We start from the raw sequence: 17,872 nt of genomic DNA, 5'->3' as shown, positions 1-17,872 counted from the left end.
CTAGCTATGCAGCCAAGCATCCTACTTGCTTTTCCTACTGCCTGACCACACTGCTCACCCATTTTGAGACTGTCATAGAGGCTTAATTAGCAAATTTAATAAGAACTGGAGTAAGGGGAATGAAATAATGGGTGCGACTCAGATGACGAAACTAGATAAAGGAGGAAGCATTAGATAAATGGCATACTGTATACCTAAAATTAAAATATAATGGAATGAATATATGGATATAATAAAGGAGAGTTATGATAAATTTAGGTTGAAAATTAGTTTTTTCAGAATGTTAAATAATTGAATGAGAAATCTTCCACTCATAGAAAGGTTTTTGAGGGTGTAAGGGGAAGGAAGAAGAGAAGGGGAGCTAGAGAAGAAAGAAGGGAGAGATGGAAGAGGAAGGAAGGGGAAGGAGGAGTAAGAAAGTAGGAAATGGAGGTGGAATAGCCATCTGAGATGGAAAGAGGGGAGTGGGGAGAGAAAAACTTGGGGCAAACTTAGCATTATAATAAAAAATGTTTTGTAAATTTAGGTTTCTGTTTCTTAGAGATAATACATGCTTATTATTCTATAATGAAGGTTTATGTAATACAGTAGTGCCTTGTAATACGAACCCCTCGTCATACGAACTTTTCAAAATACGAACCTGGGGTTCGGAATTTTTTTGGCTCTTCTTACGAACTTTTTTCGCCTTACAGGCGGAGCTTTTGACGTCACGGAGACATCCTTCCTGGCCGGCCGAAACGTGGACTCCAGGAAGGACGTCTTTGTGACGTCAAAGCTCCACCCCTGGAATTCCCTATTGGGATTCCCCACCTCTGTTTGAGCCTCCCGACTGGCCGACAGCTCCACGGCTCTTCTGCGAAGGTGACAGCCGGGTGGTGGCACCTCTCGTCGTTCTCCTGAACCCGAATGCTGAACCTGAACTTTTGCCGAACCTTTCAGGTTCGGCGTTCAGGAGAACGCTGAGAAGCGCCCGTCTGTTTCAGAAGGTGACAGCCGGGCGGCAGCGCCCAGTAGAGCGGCATTTTTGCTATTTATTTTTTTGCTTGCACGCATTAATCGGTTTTACATTGTTTCCTATGGAAAACATTGTTTCGCCTTACAAACTTTTCACCTTACGAACCTCCTCCCGGAACCAATTAAGTTCGTAAGACAAGGTATCACTGTATGTTGTATGACTGCAATGGTGGAGAAAAATAAAAATCAATGCAAATTGCTGCCAAATAAGAGCCCACAGACCTGAAGGGGAAGAGGCTGGAATTAGATCTTATTTGAAGGTGTAGGGACTCATGGTCCATTTGACCCTGCCCTTGGGTTCAACTTCTACACTAACGGAACACATCCAAGAAACATTTGACCTGTTCTGAGGAAGTTTTTACCGGCAAAACTATTAGATATTATATGGGAAGAGCAACATTTGTAAAATGTACCTTTTATCTAAAGCTCGAAGCACCTTTGCGAAAACTTCTAGTTCGCAGAATTCGCTACCCAGCTGGCATAGTCGGCCTTGTTGGTAAAGCTGCATAAAAGAGAGGAGAAGAAAAGAGATGGTTTTTATTAGTATAACAACAGGTGCTAATTTCATGCACAGGTTGGGTAGAGTGTTTGCTCAATTTCAAGACTCCCCTGAAGAGCTCGATCCTGAGCAGCTTTTCAAGCCAAAGACATGTCACAATTTCCTGAATTTGGCAAATTTGAACTGGGGTGTGCCCCCCATTCCTTCCAACACAATTATTATTTTTCACACATAACTCTTGTAGAATCTCACTTGGCAATTGGCATGTATTTAGGATGATTACAGTGGCCCAAGGTCATTCGATAACCTTTTGCGACCTTATGAAGAGCAAAGTCAATGGGGAAGCCAGATTCACTTAACAACCATGTTATTAACTTAACAACTGCTGTAATTCACTTAACAATTGTGGCAAGGGAAATTGTGAAATCATCTCGCTTAGCAATGGAATTTTTGCACCCAATTGTGGTCATAAAAGTTGAGAGCTACCTATAATGTAGGTACCTACCTACATATAAAGGCAGTTTATTTCTGATTACCAGATACTACAAGCAAACAAAATGATGTTATTTTATTTACTATCCACTTTATTTTCCCTGCACACACACACACACATTTTAAAATCTTCTCCAATTTAGAGCTTTCACTTCATAAGATTTTTGAGATAGTGTGGCTACTGCTGAAAATTCTGGGACTTGAAGACTATACATTGGGAGTATAGTAAATTTAGGGAAAGCAGCTCCAAACAGATAACTAATGGGACCATGAAAAAAGAGGAGACAGGAAGACAATTCGACTAAGCAATGTCGTTTGGCGGGACCCAGGAGAAGAGCCTTCTCTGTGGCGGCCCCGACCCTCTGAAACTAGCTCCCCCAAGATATCAGAGTTGCCCCCATCCTCCTTGCCTTTCGCAAGCTCCTTAAAACCCACCTTTGTCGTCAGGCATGGGGGAATTGAAATTTCCCTTCCCCTAGGCTTATAGAATTTATACATGGTATGCTTGTATGTATGAGTGGTTATTTAAATTGGGGGTTTTAAGATTATTTTTAATACAGTGGTACCTCAAGATACGAACCCCTCGTCTTACGAACAACTCGTGATACGAACCCGGGGTTCAGAAAAATTTTGCCTCTTCTTACGAAATTTTTTCGAGTTACGAACCGGCGTTCGGAGACTGCTGGGAAGCCGCGCGGCTGTTTTAAAAGGTGACAGCCGGGCGGCAGGGCTTCCCAGAAGCCTCCCGAACGCCGGTTCGTAACTCGAACAAAGTTCGTAAGAAGAGGCAAAATTTTTCTGAGCCCCGGGTTCGGTTCGGGAGGTTGCTGGGAAGCTCCCCAGCCCGGCTGTCACCTTTTAAAACAGCTGCGCGGCTTCCCAGCTGTCTCCCAAAGCCAAACGCAGAAGTTCGGCTTTGGGAGACAGCTGGGAAGCCGCGCGGCTGTTTTAAAAGGTCGCAGTCGGCCTGGGGGGCTTCCCAGAACCCCCCCGAACCCGGGGTTCGGGGGGTGCTGGGAAGCCCCTCAGGCCGGCTGTGACCTTTTAAAACAGCCGCACGGCTTCCCAGCAGTCGCCGAAAGCCGTTTTTTTGCGGGGGGTTTTTTGGTTGCACGGATTAATTGACTTTACATTGTTTCCTATGGGAAACAATGTTTCATCTTATGAACCTTTCGTCTTACGAACCTCCTCCTTGCACCAATTAAGTTCGTATCATGAGGTATTACTGTATTAGATTTGTTTACAAATCGGGCGGTAGGAAAAGCAAGTAGGATGCTTGGCTGCATAGCTAGAGGTATAACAAGCAGGAAGAGGGAGATTGTGATCCCCTTATATAGAGCGCTGGTGAGACCACATTTGGAGTACTGTGTTCAGTTCTGGAGACCTCACCTACAAAAAGATATTGACAAAATTGAACGGGTCCAAAGATGGGCTACAAGAATGGTGGAAGGTCTTAAGCATAAAACGTATCAGGAAAGACTTCATGAACTCAATCTCTATAGTCTGGAGGACAGAAGGAAAAGGGGGGGGCATGATCGAAATATTTAAATATGTTAAAGGGTTAAATAAGGTTCAGGAGGGAAGAGTTTTTAATAGGAAAGTGAACACAAGAACAAGGGGACACAATCTGAAGTTAGTTAGGGGAAAGATCAAAGGCAACATGAGAAAATATTATTTTACTGAAAGAGTAGTAGATCCTTGGAACAAACTTCCAGCAGACGTGGTTGGTAAATCCACAGTAACTGAATTTAAACATGCCTGGGATAAACATATATCCATCCTAAGATAAAATGCAGGAAATAGTATAAGGGCAGACTAGATGGACCAGGAAGTCTTTTTCTGTCATCAGTCTTCTATGTTTCTATGTATTTATATTGTTGTTAGCCGCCCCGAGTCTTCGGAGAGGGGCGGCATACAAATCTAATAAATACAAATACAAATTCTTAAAATAGCTCCTTAAGGCTACTGCTTTCATCCCAGGATGTTTTTTTCTCATTGGGGAAAGGATAGACTACCATTTTTCCCTATTAAAACTATATATTTGGATTGTGCTTTAATTAGTTTTTCAAACACTCAAATAAATTGGCAGCTTTGCTTTCCCTGCCTTAGCAAATAAAATATTGTTTTATATTGTTGAGAGAGAGAATGTTTACAGCGCTGCATGCTTTCCCCAAGACAAACAATGTGTTCTAGTTTGAGGGAACTAGATCTAATGTTCTATTAAAAAAGAACATTTCCTTGGTTTTTTTTTAAAGAACAACTTTTACACAGAGAAAAAAGCAAGCAAGTAAATTCAGTAGCATTGAGAGGTTGCTACAAAGAAGAAGGGGTCAAGCTAGAATGGTGGAAGGTCTTCAGCATAAAATGTATCAGGAAAGACTTCATGAACTCAATCTGTATAGTCTGGAGGACAGAAGGAAAAGGGGGGACATGATCGAAACATTTAAATATGTTAAAGGGTTAAATAAGGTTCAGGAGGGAAGTGTTTTTTAATAGGAAAGTGAACACAAGAACAAGGGGACACAATCTGAAGTTAGTTGGGGGAAAGATCAAAAGCAACGTGAGAAAATATTATTTTACTGAAAGAGTGGTAGATGCTTGGAACAAAACTTCCAGCAGACGTGGTTGGTAAATCCACAGTAACCGAATTTAAACGTGCCTGAGATAAACATATATCCATTGTAAGATAAAATACAGGAAATAGTATAAGGGCAGACTAGATGGACCATGAGGTCTTTTTCTGCTGTCAGTCTTCTATGTTTCTATCCTGCAAAGGCAAGACAAGAAGCAATGGATAAAAACTGGTCAAGGAGAGAAACAACTTAGAAATAAGGAGAAATTTCCTGACGGTGAGAACAATTAAGAGAGATTTCCGGACAGTGAGAACAATTAATCAGTGGAATAAACTGCCTCCAGACGTTGTGGGTGCTCCGGCACTGGAAGTTTTTAAGAAAAGACTGGGCCGTGATGGTGAACCTATGGCGTGCGTGGCACAGAGAGCCGTCTCTGCTAGCACGCATGCCGTTGCAGGTCAGATCTCCGTGGCATTTCCTTTGTGACCTTCTGTCTCCCTGCAAACAACGAAACAGAAGCTCACAAAAGAAAAAGATCTTACCACTGTCTCCCGTCAACCAGGTGGTCTTCAGGTCTTGGCTGTGTGTGCACGCATGCCTGCACATTGTATTGTATTGTATTTATTAGACTTGTATGCTGCCCCTCTCCGAAGACTCGGGGCGGCTAACAACAATATAAAAAGACAATGTAAACAAATCTAATATTAAAACAATCTAAAAAAACCCAATTTAAAGAACCACTCATACATACAAGCATACCATGTATAAATTCTATAAGCCTAGGGGGAAGGGAAAAATTTCAATTCCCCTATGCCTGACGACAGAGGTGGGTTTTAAGGAGCTTGTGAAAGGCAAGGAGGGTGGGGGCAACTCTGATATCTGGGGGGAGCTGGTTCCAGAGGGCCGAGGCCGCCACAGAGAAGGCTCTTCTCCTGGGTCCCGCCAAACGACATTGCTTAGTCGACGGGACCCAGAGAAGGCCAACTCTGTGGGACCTAACTGGTCGCTGGGATTCGTGCGGCAGAAGGCGGTCCCGGAGATATTCTGGGCCGATGCCATGAAGCACATTCGTGCATGTCCACGCCCATCCCTTTCAGTTTGGGCAGCGTGCATGTGTAGTTTGGGCACTCAGTGTCTAAAAGGTTCGCCATCACTGATATAGGGTCTCCTGGTTGTGCAGGGAGTTGGATTTGAAGACCTCCCACGTCCCTTCCCATTTTTTTCTTCTGTTAGCAAACTGTCCTATGTAGTGAAGTTAGCAGACTGAAGTAAATGAAAATGGCTATTTAGCTTACAGTCCAAATAGGTACATTATCAGATTATATCAGCAAATAAGTACATTATCATCCACGAAGCAGTGGAAGTGATGTGCCGGTGCCTGGAGGCTGTTGGGGCCTGGATGGGTGTCAACAAACTCAAACTCAACCCAGACAAGACGGAGTGGCTGTGGGTTTTGCCTCCCAAGGACAATTCCATCTGTCCGTCCATCACCCTGGGGGGGGGAACTACTGACCCCCTCAGAGAGGGTTCGCAACTTGGGCGTCCTCCTCGATCCACAGCTCACATTAGAGAAACACCTTTCAGCTGTGGCGAGGGGGGTGTTTGCCCAGGTTCGCCTGGTGCACCAGTTGCGGCCCTATTTGGACAGGGAGTCATTGCATCACCTCGAGGTCCGATTACTGCAACGCTCTCTACATGGGGCTACCTTTGAAAAGTGTTCGGAAACTTCAGATCGTGCAGAATGCAGCCGCAAGAGCCATCGTGGGGCTTCCAAGATTCGCCCACGTTTCTTCAACACTCCGTGGCTTGCATTGGCTGCCGATCAGTTTCCGGTCACAATTCAAAGTGTTGGTCATGACCTTTAAAGGCCTACATGGCAATGGACCAGATTACCTCCGGAACCGCCTGCTACCGCATGAATCCCAGCGACCGATAAGGTCCCACAGAGTTGGCCTTCTCCGGGTCCCGTCGACTAAACAATGTCGTTTGGCGGGCCCCAGGGAAAGAGCCTTCTCTGTGGCGGCCCAAGCCCTCTGGAACCAACCCCCCCCCCCCCGGAGATTAGAACTGCCCCCCCACCCTCCCTGTCTTTCGTAAACTACTCAAGACTCATTTATACAGCCAGGCATGGGGGAGTTGAGATAGCTCTTCCCCCTAGGCCATTACAAGTTATGCATGGTATGTTTGTGTATATGTTTGGCTTTATAATAGGGGTTTTTAGTTGTTTTTTATTATTGGATTGTACATGTTGCGTTTATTATTGTTGTTAGCCGCCCCGAGTCTACGGAGAGGGGCGGCATACAAATCCAATAAATTATTATTATTATTAAATTATTTAAACTTTTAATCCACCTTTTTTTCCTCACATCCCAAAATTTCAGTTTTGCCACATTCTAGTGGCATCAGTGCTGCCTACAAATATGAAATAAACAAATGAAAAAAGGCTGCAGCTTTTAGCTCAGTGACGTATGTTAATCATGCTACATTAACTTGTTTAACAAATCAAAGATTAATGTAGGTCTCAAGCTCAAAACGCACTCATGCTGTTGCAACCATTATCGCTTCTCAGCTTGCCAACAACCAGGGGGGAGGGATGGGTGAGAAAATATGCAGACTCCAGACTTCAAGAAGGAGAGGCCTGAGACTCAAGGAGGCATCTACAGCTGTCCGCCAAACTCAGAGACATTTTCTCATGACAATACAATATCATTTAACTAAACAATGTGACCTGCACTAATATGGGGGAGGGGAATTTTGTGGGTTTGCATGGGAAGTAGGTAGAATGGGTTTTGCCTTCAATGGTGCCGAAATGATGTTCCATTATTCAATAAAGTTTTACACTGAGATATTAGTACGTCTTGAGTGTGCTTTAACACAGTGTTTCCCAACCTTTTTTGAGCCGCGGCACATTATTCATATTTTCAAAATCCTGGGGAACATTGAAAGGGGGGGGGTGAGGGGGGGCTAAAGAAAAGTTTGGACAAAAAAACCCTCTCTCTTCCTCCCTTTCGCTCTATTTCTCCCTCTTTCTCTCTTTTCCTTCCTTCCCTTCTTTCTCTCTCTCCATCCCTCTTTCTTTCTCTTTTTTGCTCTCTTTCTCTCTCCCTCCTTCCCTTCCTCTATGTCTTTCTCTCTCCCTTGCTCTCTCTCTCTCGCTCTCTTTCTTGCTTTTTTCTCTCTCTCTTGCTCTCTCTCTCTCTTTCACTGTCTTGCTATATGTCTCTTTCTTTCTCTTTGCCTCTCTTGCTATCTTTCTTTCTCTTTCTCTCTCTCTGTCTCTCTTGCTCTGTCTCTCTTTCTTTCTCTTTCTCTCTCTCTGCCTCTCTTGCTGTCTCTCTTTCTTGCTCTGTCTCTCTTTCTCTCTCTCTCTGCCTCTCTTATATGTCTCTCTTTCTTTCTCTCTCTCTCTCAGCTGACTGCAAGCGGGAGCCCTGACGGCGGCAGCTGGACATGCTGCTGGACACCGTATATGCCAGGCCCGCAGCGCCAGCATGTATGACGTCCAGCAGCACGTCCAACCGCCACCGTCAGGGCTCCCGCTTGCAGTCAGCTGAGAGAGAGAGAGCGCTCCCTCTCGCCGCCATCTCCCTGCGACTGCCTGCAGCCGCTGCAGCCACCCCCCGCTCCTACCGCCAGTGCCCTCCTGCCACAAAGGACACTTGCCGCCGACGCCAGGGAAGCTCCAGCTGGGCGGGGCGCTGCCGGTACTTCTGTCCTGGAGCTCCCGTTCGCAGCTGTCCCCCGGCTACTGCTCGATGCCGCGGTGCTCTCCTGCTGGGCCCCAAATAAGGAAGGCGGGAAAAAGGCGCGAAGAATGGAGCTCTCCTTCTTCCTGCCTTCCTTCTTTGGGGCCCAGCAGGAGAGCGCCGAAAACCACGGCATCGAGCAGGAGCCGGGGGACAGCTGCGAGCGGGAGCTCCAGGTCGGCACCGGCAGCGCCCCGCCCAGCTGGAGCTTCGCAGCACACCTAGCCATGTCTCGTGGCACACTGGTGTGCCGCGGCACATCGGTTGGGAAACGCTGCTTTAACAAGACCAATAAACATGTCATTAGTATTAATAATTTTTTGATTAATCAGGTTTTAAAGTCATAGTATTCTGCTTTGCTATGTAGATTACAAATATTACACACCTTTGGCAATTTGATGACTTTCCCTATATCTTAACTGTTCTTTAAAATAGCAGGAAACATTAATTATTTAGCAATTATATAATGGAAGTATTTATCAAGTAACCTCATTTGTTATTAAAACCCTTCAAGAACAGGCCACCTTGTTTTAGACGGCTCATTTAATTGGCCAGGTGCTAAATTTTACATGTAGGGCAATTCCCACCAAGACTGTGGGAACTAAAAAAAAAATATTATCAACTTGATGACGATTAAAATGAATAGCAAGTTCATGAATTAGGTAAAACATAAGAACTATACTGCTCAAAAAAAATAAAAGGAACACTTAAACAACAGAATATAACTCCAAGTAAATCAAACTTCTGGGAAATCAAACTGTCCCAATTTCACACAGGCTATTGTGCACATTCAACCTTGTACAGAACAAAGTACTCAATGAGAATATTTCATTCATTCAGATCTAGGTTGTGTTCTTTGAGTGGTCCCTTCATTTTTTTGAACAGTATATTTAAAGCTGCATTTTTAATGTCAAATTCACCCAAACCAACACAGCCTTCACATTAAAAAAAGAAACCTATAGTGCAGTGATGGTGAATCTGTTTGGCACAGAGTGCCCAAACTGGAATGCATGTACACACACTGGAGCAGTGGAAGCCCAAAGACCAGCTGGCTGATGCATGTGTGCTTGTTTCGGGCCATTTTTCTGATCATTTTCCAATCATAGCCTGAAAACGGCCCCCAAAAGTGTCCAAAAAACATGCATGCGCACTCCATTCAGCTGATCTTTGGGTTTCCGGTGCTCTGGTATGCATGAGGGCCAGATGCTTGCCAGAAGCCCGAAAAGTAGCTGGCTGGTGCACTCATGCTCACCGGCCAGCTGGTCTTCGGGTTTCCAGCGCGCATATTCTGGTTTGGACATTTGGTGTCAAAAAGGTTTGCCATCAGACGTGGTTGGTAAATCCATAGTAACTGAATTTAAACATGCCTGGGATAAACATATATCCATTGTAAGATGAAATACAGGAAATAGTATAAGGGCAGACTAGATGGACCATGAGGTCTTTTTCTGCCGTCAGTCTTCTATGTTTCTATCACTGCTTTAGGAAGGGTGCCGAGAAGAGCAAAAAAGAGTAGACACTAAATGTTTAAATGGGAGAGTCCTACTGAATGAAAAGCAGCCAAAAATGGCCTGAAAAACGGCCTGAAAACAGCCCGGAAAAAGCCTGAAAATGGCTCTGAAAGCAGCCCGAAAAATAGCCTGAAAATGTTCCAAAGAATACAATGAAAACAGCCTGCAAAATAGCCATTTTTCAGGATGCTTTCCTGCCCTCCAGTGCCCACAAAGACAAGCTGACCGGTGTACATGACCAGGTGGCAATGATGCCCATGCTCACGGAGAGGGCTTTGCATGGATGGTGGAACTGCATTACTTATAATAAGTATCACTGGTCAGAATTTCAACCTGAAACACCAGGATTCAAGAGCATTCATGAAGCGTAAATGTATCATTTTGCTTTAAATTCCATTTCAATTTATCATCACTCATGCAGTTAGTGAGTGCCTGTTGGCAGACATCTAGGAAGGTTAATGACCTGACTTCAGAAGGATGACACAAATTGTTTTGAGTGGCACCAACATCTTAATAATACACAGCACCAAACCTTCTGGTGACCTTACTCAGTAATTTTACAAAGGCATTACACCAAGCACTGGTGACAAGAGGTATTTCTGTTGAAGATAATGCACTAAACCACTTCCAAATTTCTCATACAGTTCAGGGTATCATCACCAGTCCAAAGAGATCAGGAAGGGGGAAAAACAAAACCAGGTCTATTATTGTGTCTGTTAAAAGCCAGTATGTTAGTGAAAGTCACCTACAGAATAACCAGTATTATTTTAACACTAGTTTATTCTAAGCCAAATCAGTGTTATTTAAACACTAGTTTATTCTAAACCAAGGGGGTCAAACTGGATTGACATTCTGCAGGCCAGTGGGGAAGGGTGACTTTAGGGAGGGAAGAGAGACAGGACAAATGCCTCCTGCAGCACCTTGCTGGCCAAAATGTTTTGGCTGCCAGAGGCATCACAGGCTGGTCCTTTGCTATTTCCAGGCAAGCCCCACAGGCCAGATTTAAGCACCCTGCAGACCAGCCTTGAGTTTGACCCCCTGTTCTAAACCCATTTTGAAATGGGTATTAATAATCTATTTTATCCCGGAATAGTTGAAGTTAATTAGCCACCACCTTCTTTGTAACAGTTCCTGTTGCCACTGATTCAAAAGCCCATCACAAGATTTATTTGAGATAGATTTGGCTAATACTCTTGTAAGTCATCTAGTCCACACACACACACACACACTCCCAAAGCAGGAGACCCTACACCAGGGATGGCGAACTTTTTTTCCCCTCGGATGCCAAAAGAGCATGCGCGAGTGCCCACACCCATAATTCAATACCTGGGGAGGGCAAAAACAGCTTTCCCCCCCCAAAGCCAGAAACGGACCGTTTCCTAACTTGTGGTGGGCCCAGTAGGCTTGTGTTTTGCCCTCCCCAGGCTCCAAAGGCTTCCCGGCAGCCGGGGGAGAGTAAAAAGGCTTTCCCCCTCCCCGAGGCTCTCTGGGAACCAAAAACCAGCCTCCCAGAGCCTTTGTGTGAGCCAAAAATCAGCTGGTCAGCACACACATCCACATTGGAGCTGAGCTAGGGAAACGGCTCGCATACCAGCAGATATGGTTCTGCGTGCCACTTGTGACACCCGCGACATAGGTTCACCATCACTGCCTTACACCATTTCTAATAGATGGCAGTCCAGGCTCTTCTTGAAAGCTTCAAGTAATGAAGTTCCACAACGTCTGAATGTGGTAGTTACAGTCTCTGTTCTGATGGTCAAGGGTAGCATTTTTCTGTGATGGTTCCCCAATAATGGAACTCTTTCAACGTGGGAAATATGACATGCGCCCATGCTGTCATATCTCTCCCCTAAGTCATCACCCATAGTAGCTAGATTAACTGCATTAATACCATTACACCAAACCAAGAGCACACAAGGATGAAGGCTTAGCATGAAATCCAATCTTATAGAACCACAGTATTTCAAGGGTGAAAAGTGCCCAAGTTGGCTAAAATAAAGTTCTAAGTTCTGAAAAGATAATCAACCAGTTAGTTTTGATTTATAAGTTAAGAACCAGCTGACTGCTCTTCTTCGAATCAGTGTACCTTAAGTAATTTCTGAAATTCTACTTCCCAAATGCCTGTCATGTTTTACCGAGGTCTTACATCCAAAAGATTTGGCTATATGTCTCCTGAGTTATCTAAGCAAAGGTCAGTCGGACCAGGAATAATTGATGTCATCAAAATAAAACAGGTACACAGATCAGCATTTGGAATTTTATCAGAAACAGAAGCTGGTCAAGCAGTGCTTTGGACCACTCCTAGCTAGAGCCATCTTGTCATCAGATAACTGGATGGGTGTTTCAGGGCCTAACAAAGAGCTCCCACAACATACTAGAAAGCCATGTATTATAATCTTTTGAAGTCTCTTATATCTAGTATTCCATCTCTTCCTTTCTGAAAATAATTGTTTGCGCACACCATGTCATTTCTTTCTAGATTAAAATCCAAGTTGTGACTTGAAGGCTTCTGTCTTTTACATCTTGCCTTTCAAAACATCAGCCTCTATGTAATCTCTCTCAGAATTATTATTATTATTATTATTATTATTATTATTATTATTATTATTATTATTTGTATGCCGCCCCTCTCCGGAAACTCGGAGCAGCTCACAACAACAAAACACAGTACAAATCCAATGATTAAAAAACAATTTAAAATCCTTAATGCTCAGCCTTCCATCCTTCCGAGGTGGGTAAAATGAGGACCCGGATTGTGGGGGCAATATGCTGGCTTTGTTAAAAAAAGGTATTGCTAACATGTTGTAAGCCGCCCTGAGTCTAAGGAGAAGGGCGGCATAAAAATCGAATAAATAAATAAATAAAACCAGTCATACATCCCAGACAAACAATACATAAAACGGAAACGGCCTGGGGAAATCAATTTCCCCATGCCTGACGGTAGAGGCGGGTTTTAAGGAGTTTGCGAAGGCAAGGAGGGTGGGGGAAGTCCTAATCTCCGGGGGGAGTTGATTCCAGAGGGCCAGGGCCGCCACAGAGAAGGCTCTTCCCCTGGGTCCCGCCAGACGACATTGTTTTGTCGACGGGACCCGGAGAAGACCAACTCTGTGGGACCTAACCGGTCCCTGGGATTCGTGTGGCAGAAGGCGATCCCGGAGGTATGGTGTTGTATTGGTGCTACAATCTAACCAAGATTAAGAATATTATTGCAGGTAGAACTCTGCATGCCAGGATCCAAAACTGCCACAGGAAAGGAGAAACTGTAGGCCAAAGATGAAAGGAAGCAAAGTTATAAAGACGCTACTGGATAAGCAGGCAAAACGTTTCAAATCAAAGAAGAAAAAAAACCCAATTCCCATGACTCAAACTCCCGACATCGCAAACCAAAGGATTAAAACAATCGTGTTTTGAAGGCAGGACCCAGGCCACATTCAAAGATGGTACTAAACCATATTTTCGTTTGCTTCCTGGCTTAGGATCATTTATTTATTTTTTTATTTATTTATTTATATTTCTCAAACAATTATAGAATGGTAATTTGAATAAATAGAACATTAGATAAGTAATGATAAAAAATAATGATAGAAGACAAAAGAACAGTAGGACAGGGTCGGTAGGCACAATGGTGTGCTTATGTACATCCCTTACAGACCTCTTAGAAAGGGGGAGAGGTCAATTGTAGATAATCTAAGGTTAAAGGTTTTGGAGTTAAGAGTAGAAACTACAGAGTCAGGTAGGGCATTCCAGGCATTGCTGAAGCTGTATTTTTTGCAGCCTAGTTTAGATTGGTTGGCATTGGTTTAAATCTATTACGTTGTTGCAGTTGAAGGCCATGACTTCAATAACCAATGATTTAAAAAATACTGGATAAATTAGGCTTAGCTATAAATCAGGAAAAAAAGGAATTCGTTCTGGAGATTAAAGGGAAACAAATGATGTTAGTGGGATTAACATTTCAGAGAGAAAAAATCAATCAAACTGAGTTGCGGCTAAAAAGCACTGATTGTTCTGAAAGCTGCATATGAATTTAATTTTAATGTATGTAAACTTTGTGTCAGTCGCTCTTTCTCAGCCTAACTCACCTCGTTGTTGTGGGGGGGGGGGGGGGAGGAGCAGAAAGGATATTTGGTGTGTTTGCTGCCTTGAGTTATTTATAAAAATAATAAAGGTGGGATGAAATGATCTTTAAAAAATTAAATACACACATCTTATTTGCATGCAACTCCCAGATACCGTAGAATTTTCCCATCACAGTAGAGAAAGGTAGAATAATCACATTGGATTTGCACCAGAGCAACATTTTGATGAAAAAACTGGATGATGTATTCTATTCCGTTTGGGAGAAAAAGCACAAAGTTAAATAAATATTCCAATTTTTTTAAAAGCTGCAGTTTAAACATACAATATTTATTTTATACAACACAGCAACTGTGATGCTCTTTCATGCTCTGCCCCAAGGAGGAACCTTCTGGCTCCACCACAGGAATAAGCATTTTAATAAGGCTTCCATGATGTTCTTTTGAGAAGAACCTCAGGGGTTATTTTGTCTTTTTAAATTTTTTTCTAAATATAGCTTTTTTTCTGCAAATAATGCCTCTGCAGCACTACCGCCCTGTCAGATTTTCCAAACATTATTTCACAACTTCCTAGTCACATTTTGTAAATGATTTTTTTTCCTTCTGCTTCGTGGAAAAACAAAGATAACACAATTCCATTTAGTTGGCTCTAGAATTAGTTCAATGAATCTAAGGATATAAATGCTGGGTCAGACAAAGGCTCGCTTCAAATAATGCGTTATTAAGAGTTGCTTGACTGGCCGTGCATATTGTATTGCCAATCATTGCATTCTAAACCATGGTTTATATCTTATTTATTTATTAATTCATTTATTCATTTATTTTATTAATTAGACTTATATGCCGCCATTCTCTGAAGACTCAGGGCAACTCACAACATATAAAAACAATACGAGTCTGCGGAGAGGGGCGGCATACAAATCCAATAAATTATTATTATTAATACAAACAATAATTATAAAACCCAATTATAAAACCAATCTAAAAACCCACGTCATAAAATCATATAGCCACACCCATTCACACCAGTCATACTAATTACACAAGTAGCCACATCCATATTTCCCACTACACTGAAATTTAATTTTGAAATGAAATAAATACCATGTAAAGGACCCAGCAAGTGACTTTCCTGCTGAACAATAATTTAAAGTTATCTCCCACAATCCTTAGCAGTTATCTTAACTGCTGCTACCCTAGCTGATAAGCTAAAAGGTTAATTAATTGAGCCATGGTTGATTTGATTTGAAGGTAACAGTAACAGAATTGGAAGGGGCCTTGTAGGTCATCTAGTCCAACCCCTTGCTCAAGCAGGAGTCCCTACACCAGTGATGGTGAAGCTTTTTTGGCTTGGGTGCCAAAAGGGTGTGTGCATGCACGATAGTGTGTAGGCATATGCCCACACCCATAAGGCAATACCTTCCCTCCTGTGCATGCGCACAACCCCCATACTGGTCCCCAGCTCTCCTGAACCCTGAGGAGAACAAAAACAACCAAGAAGGCTGAAAATCAGCTGGCCAGTGCACACACACATGCTGGAGCTGACATAGGGCAAAGCCTAGGTTGCCCTCAGATATGGCTCCATATGTCACTTGCGGCACACGTGCCATAGGTTCACCATTACTGCCCAACACCATTTCAGACAAATGGCAGTCCAATTTCATCTTGAAAAACGCAATTGTTGGAGCTCTTGCAACCTCTGAAGACAAGCTGTCCCACTGGTTGATTGCTCCCACTGTCAGACATTTTCTCATTTCCAGGTTGAGTCTCTCCATGGTCAGTTTCTATCCATTATTCCTTGTCCGACTTTCTGGTGGCTTGGAAAATAGCCTGACACCCACCCACCCTCTGTGGCAGCCCTTCAAGAATTGGAAACACTGGAACATTTAATTGGTTGGATTTTCAGAACATATTTTGGTCTAATGTGTTGTGTGACCCAACTAAAGTACAAGTAGTCCTTGACTTACAATGACAATTGAGTCTAAAATTTCCATTGCTAAGCAAGAGTTATTATGTGAATTTGACCCATTTTCTGACCTTTCTTTTTTGTTAAGTCATCGCAATTGATAACCTAGTAACACTGCCGTCAGTCTTCTTATGTTTCTATGTTTCTAACACAGTTGTTAAGTGATTCTAACTTCTTCATTGACTTTGGTTGTCAGAAGGTTGCAAAATGACGAGACCCTAGGAGAGTCCAATTGTCATAAATGTGAGCCAGTGGCCGAGTGTCTGAATTTTAATCACGGGGCCATGGGGATGCTGCAATCGTTGTAGGGGTGAAAGACAGACATAGTCACTTTTTACAATGCCTCTGTAACTTTGAACAGTCTCTAAATGATTGTAAGTCAAGGACTGTCTGTAGTTAAAAACCAAAAGCCAGCTTGATGTAATGGCAAAAGCACCAGGCTAGAAACTGGGTGACTTCAAGTTCTAGTCCCACCTTAGACCCTAGCCCTCTCTCTCTTAGCCCTCAGAAGACAAGAATAAACCACTTCTGAAAATCCTGCCAAAAAAACGGCAGGGACCAGTCCGAGCAGTCGCCAGGAGTCGGCACCGACTCAACGCCTCACCAGAAAGCATTCGTTTTACATAGCATAAGCTTCTGTGAACTGATAAAGAATTATCCAACATAAAAATTTAATAAATAATAATAAACCATCCAGATGATCTGAATGTAAGCCCCATCCTTCTGGACTGAAGTCCGTATTGGCTGAGCTTGGAGGAACTTAGTGTCTCCTGCCATTTTGAGTGACTCATTAGACTCATAAACATCATTCATTGACACTTATAAATTAATCAAATTATATTTCCAACTAGACCAAAAGATAAAGCAAATTGTTAGCATTAATCTGTATTGTCTATGCTATATAGACTATTCCAGTCTTAGAATAAATATCATTTATGTTTCTCTACTATTTTAAAAAAACAATATTTATTCCACATTTAAACATCCCAGAAGCAGAATTATTTAATGAGAGATTGAATTTGGGTTGGTCACCTCTGGTCACCAAGACCAAAGGTTTACTCTTCTGAGCTTTTGGATTTCTGCTAGATAAAGCCCATTCTCAGAAAACTACTCTCTACTGAAATATGTGCTTTGGGCTGTTCTGAGTTGTGTTTATGTGGTGCTATCCTATTGGCTTACTACAGGAAGGCACCACGTAAACATGACTCACAGAACAGTCCAAAGCACACACTTTTCTAAAGAGAAGTTCCCTGAAGATGGGCTCTAGCATTAGTCCAAAAGCCCGGAAGAGTGACCGATCCAAATTGAATCCTGCAACATTATCCTGATATATTGGCCTTCATTTGTGAGAATTATTTAAAGTGGATGTTGAAAAAAAAAGCAACCACTGAGAGACATCCATCTAATAATTGATGTGTGGAATAGAAGGATCACCCAGTAAATTCATTGCCAGGGGTTCAGATTGATTGATTGATTGAATTGATTTGTATGCCGCCTCTCTCCATGGACTCAGGGCGGCTAACAACACTGGTAAAAACAGCATGTGACAATCCAATACTAAAACAGCTAAAAACCCTTGTTATAAAACCAGACATACATACAAACATACCATGCATAAATTGTAGAAGCCTAGGGGGAAAGAATATCTCAGTTCCCCCATGCCTAACGGCAAAGGTAGGTTTTAAGAAACTTACGAAAGGTAAGGAGGGTGGGGGCTATTCTAATCTCTGGGGGGAGTTGGTTCCAGAGGGCCGGGGCCGCCACAGAGAAGGCTCTTCCCCTGGGTCCCGCCAAACAACATTGTTTAGTTGACGGGGCCCGGAGAATGCCCACTCTGTGGGACCTAACTGGTTTCTGGGATTCGTGCGGCAGAAGGCGGTCCCGGAGATCTTTGTGTCTGCCCACAGGCCCCCTCCCCTGATCACTGTACAAAACAGGACTATGGCATGTCATAAGGCACAAAACAAACGCTTACTCAGCAATTCACAACTCCTA

At 43.1% G+C, this 17,872-nt stretch overlaps 1 protein-coding gene across 1 annotated transcript in view; it reads right to left on the bottom strand.

The window, feature by feature from the left end:
- LOC139155874 (amyloid protein-binding protein 2) overlaps positions 1 to 17,872 on the bottom strand; it is a 69,074-nt gene that overhangs the window by 42,640 nt on the left and 8,562 nt on the right. The window contains exon 2 of the mRNA XM_070731215.1: positions 1,428 to 1,516. Coding sequence (XP_070587316.1) covers positions 1,428 to 1,516 — 89 coding nt within the window. The remainder of the gene's footprint in view (positions 1 to 1,427; positions 1,517 to 17,872) is intronic.

This window comes from Erythrolamprus reginae, unplaced genomic scaffold (assembly GCF_031021105.1).
Source record: "Erythrolamprus reginae isolate rEryReg1 unplaced genomic scaffold, rEryReg1.hap1 H_75, whole genome shotgun sequence".
NCBI classification, from domain to species: Eukaryota; Metazoa; Chordata; class Lepidosauria; order Squamata; family Dipsadidae; genus Erythrolamprus; species Erythrolamprus reginae.
This window is presented reverse-complemented; position numbering and strand designations above follow the sequence as displayed.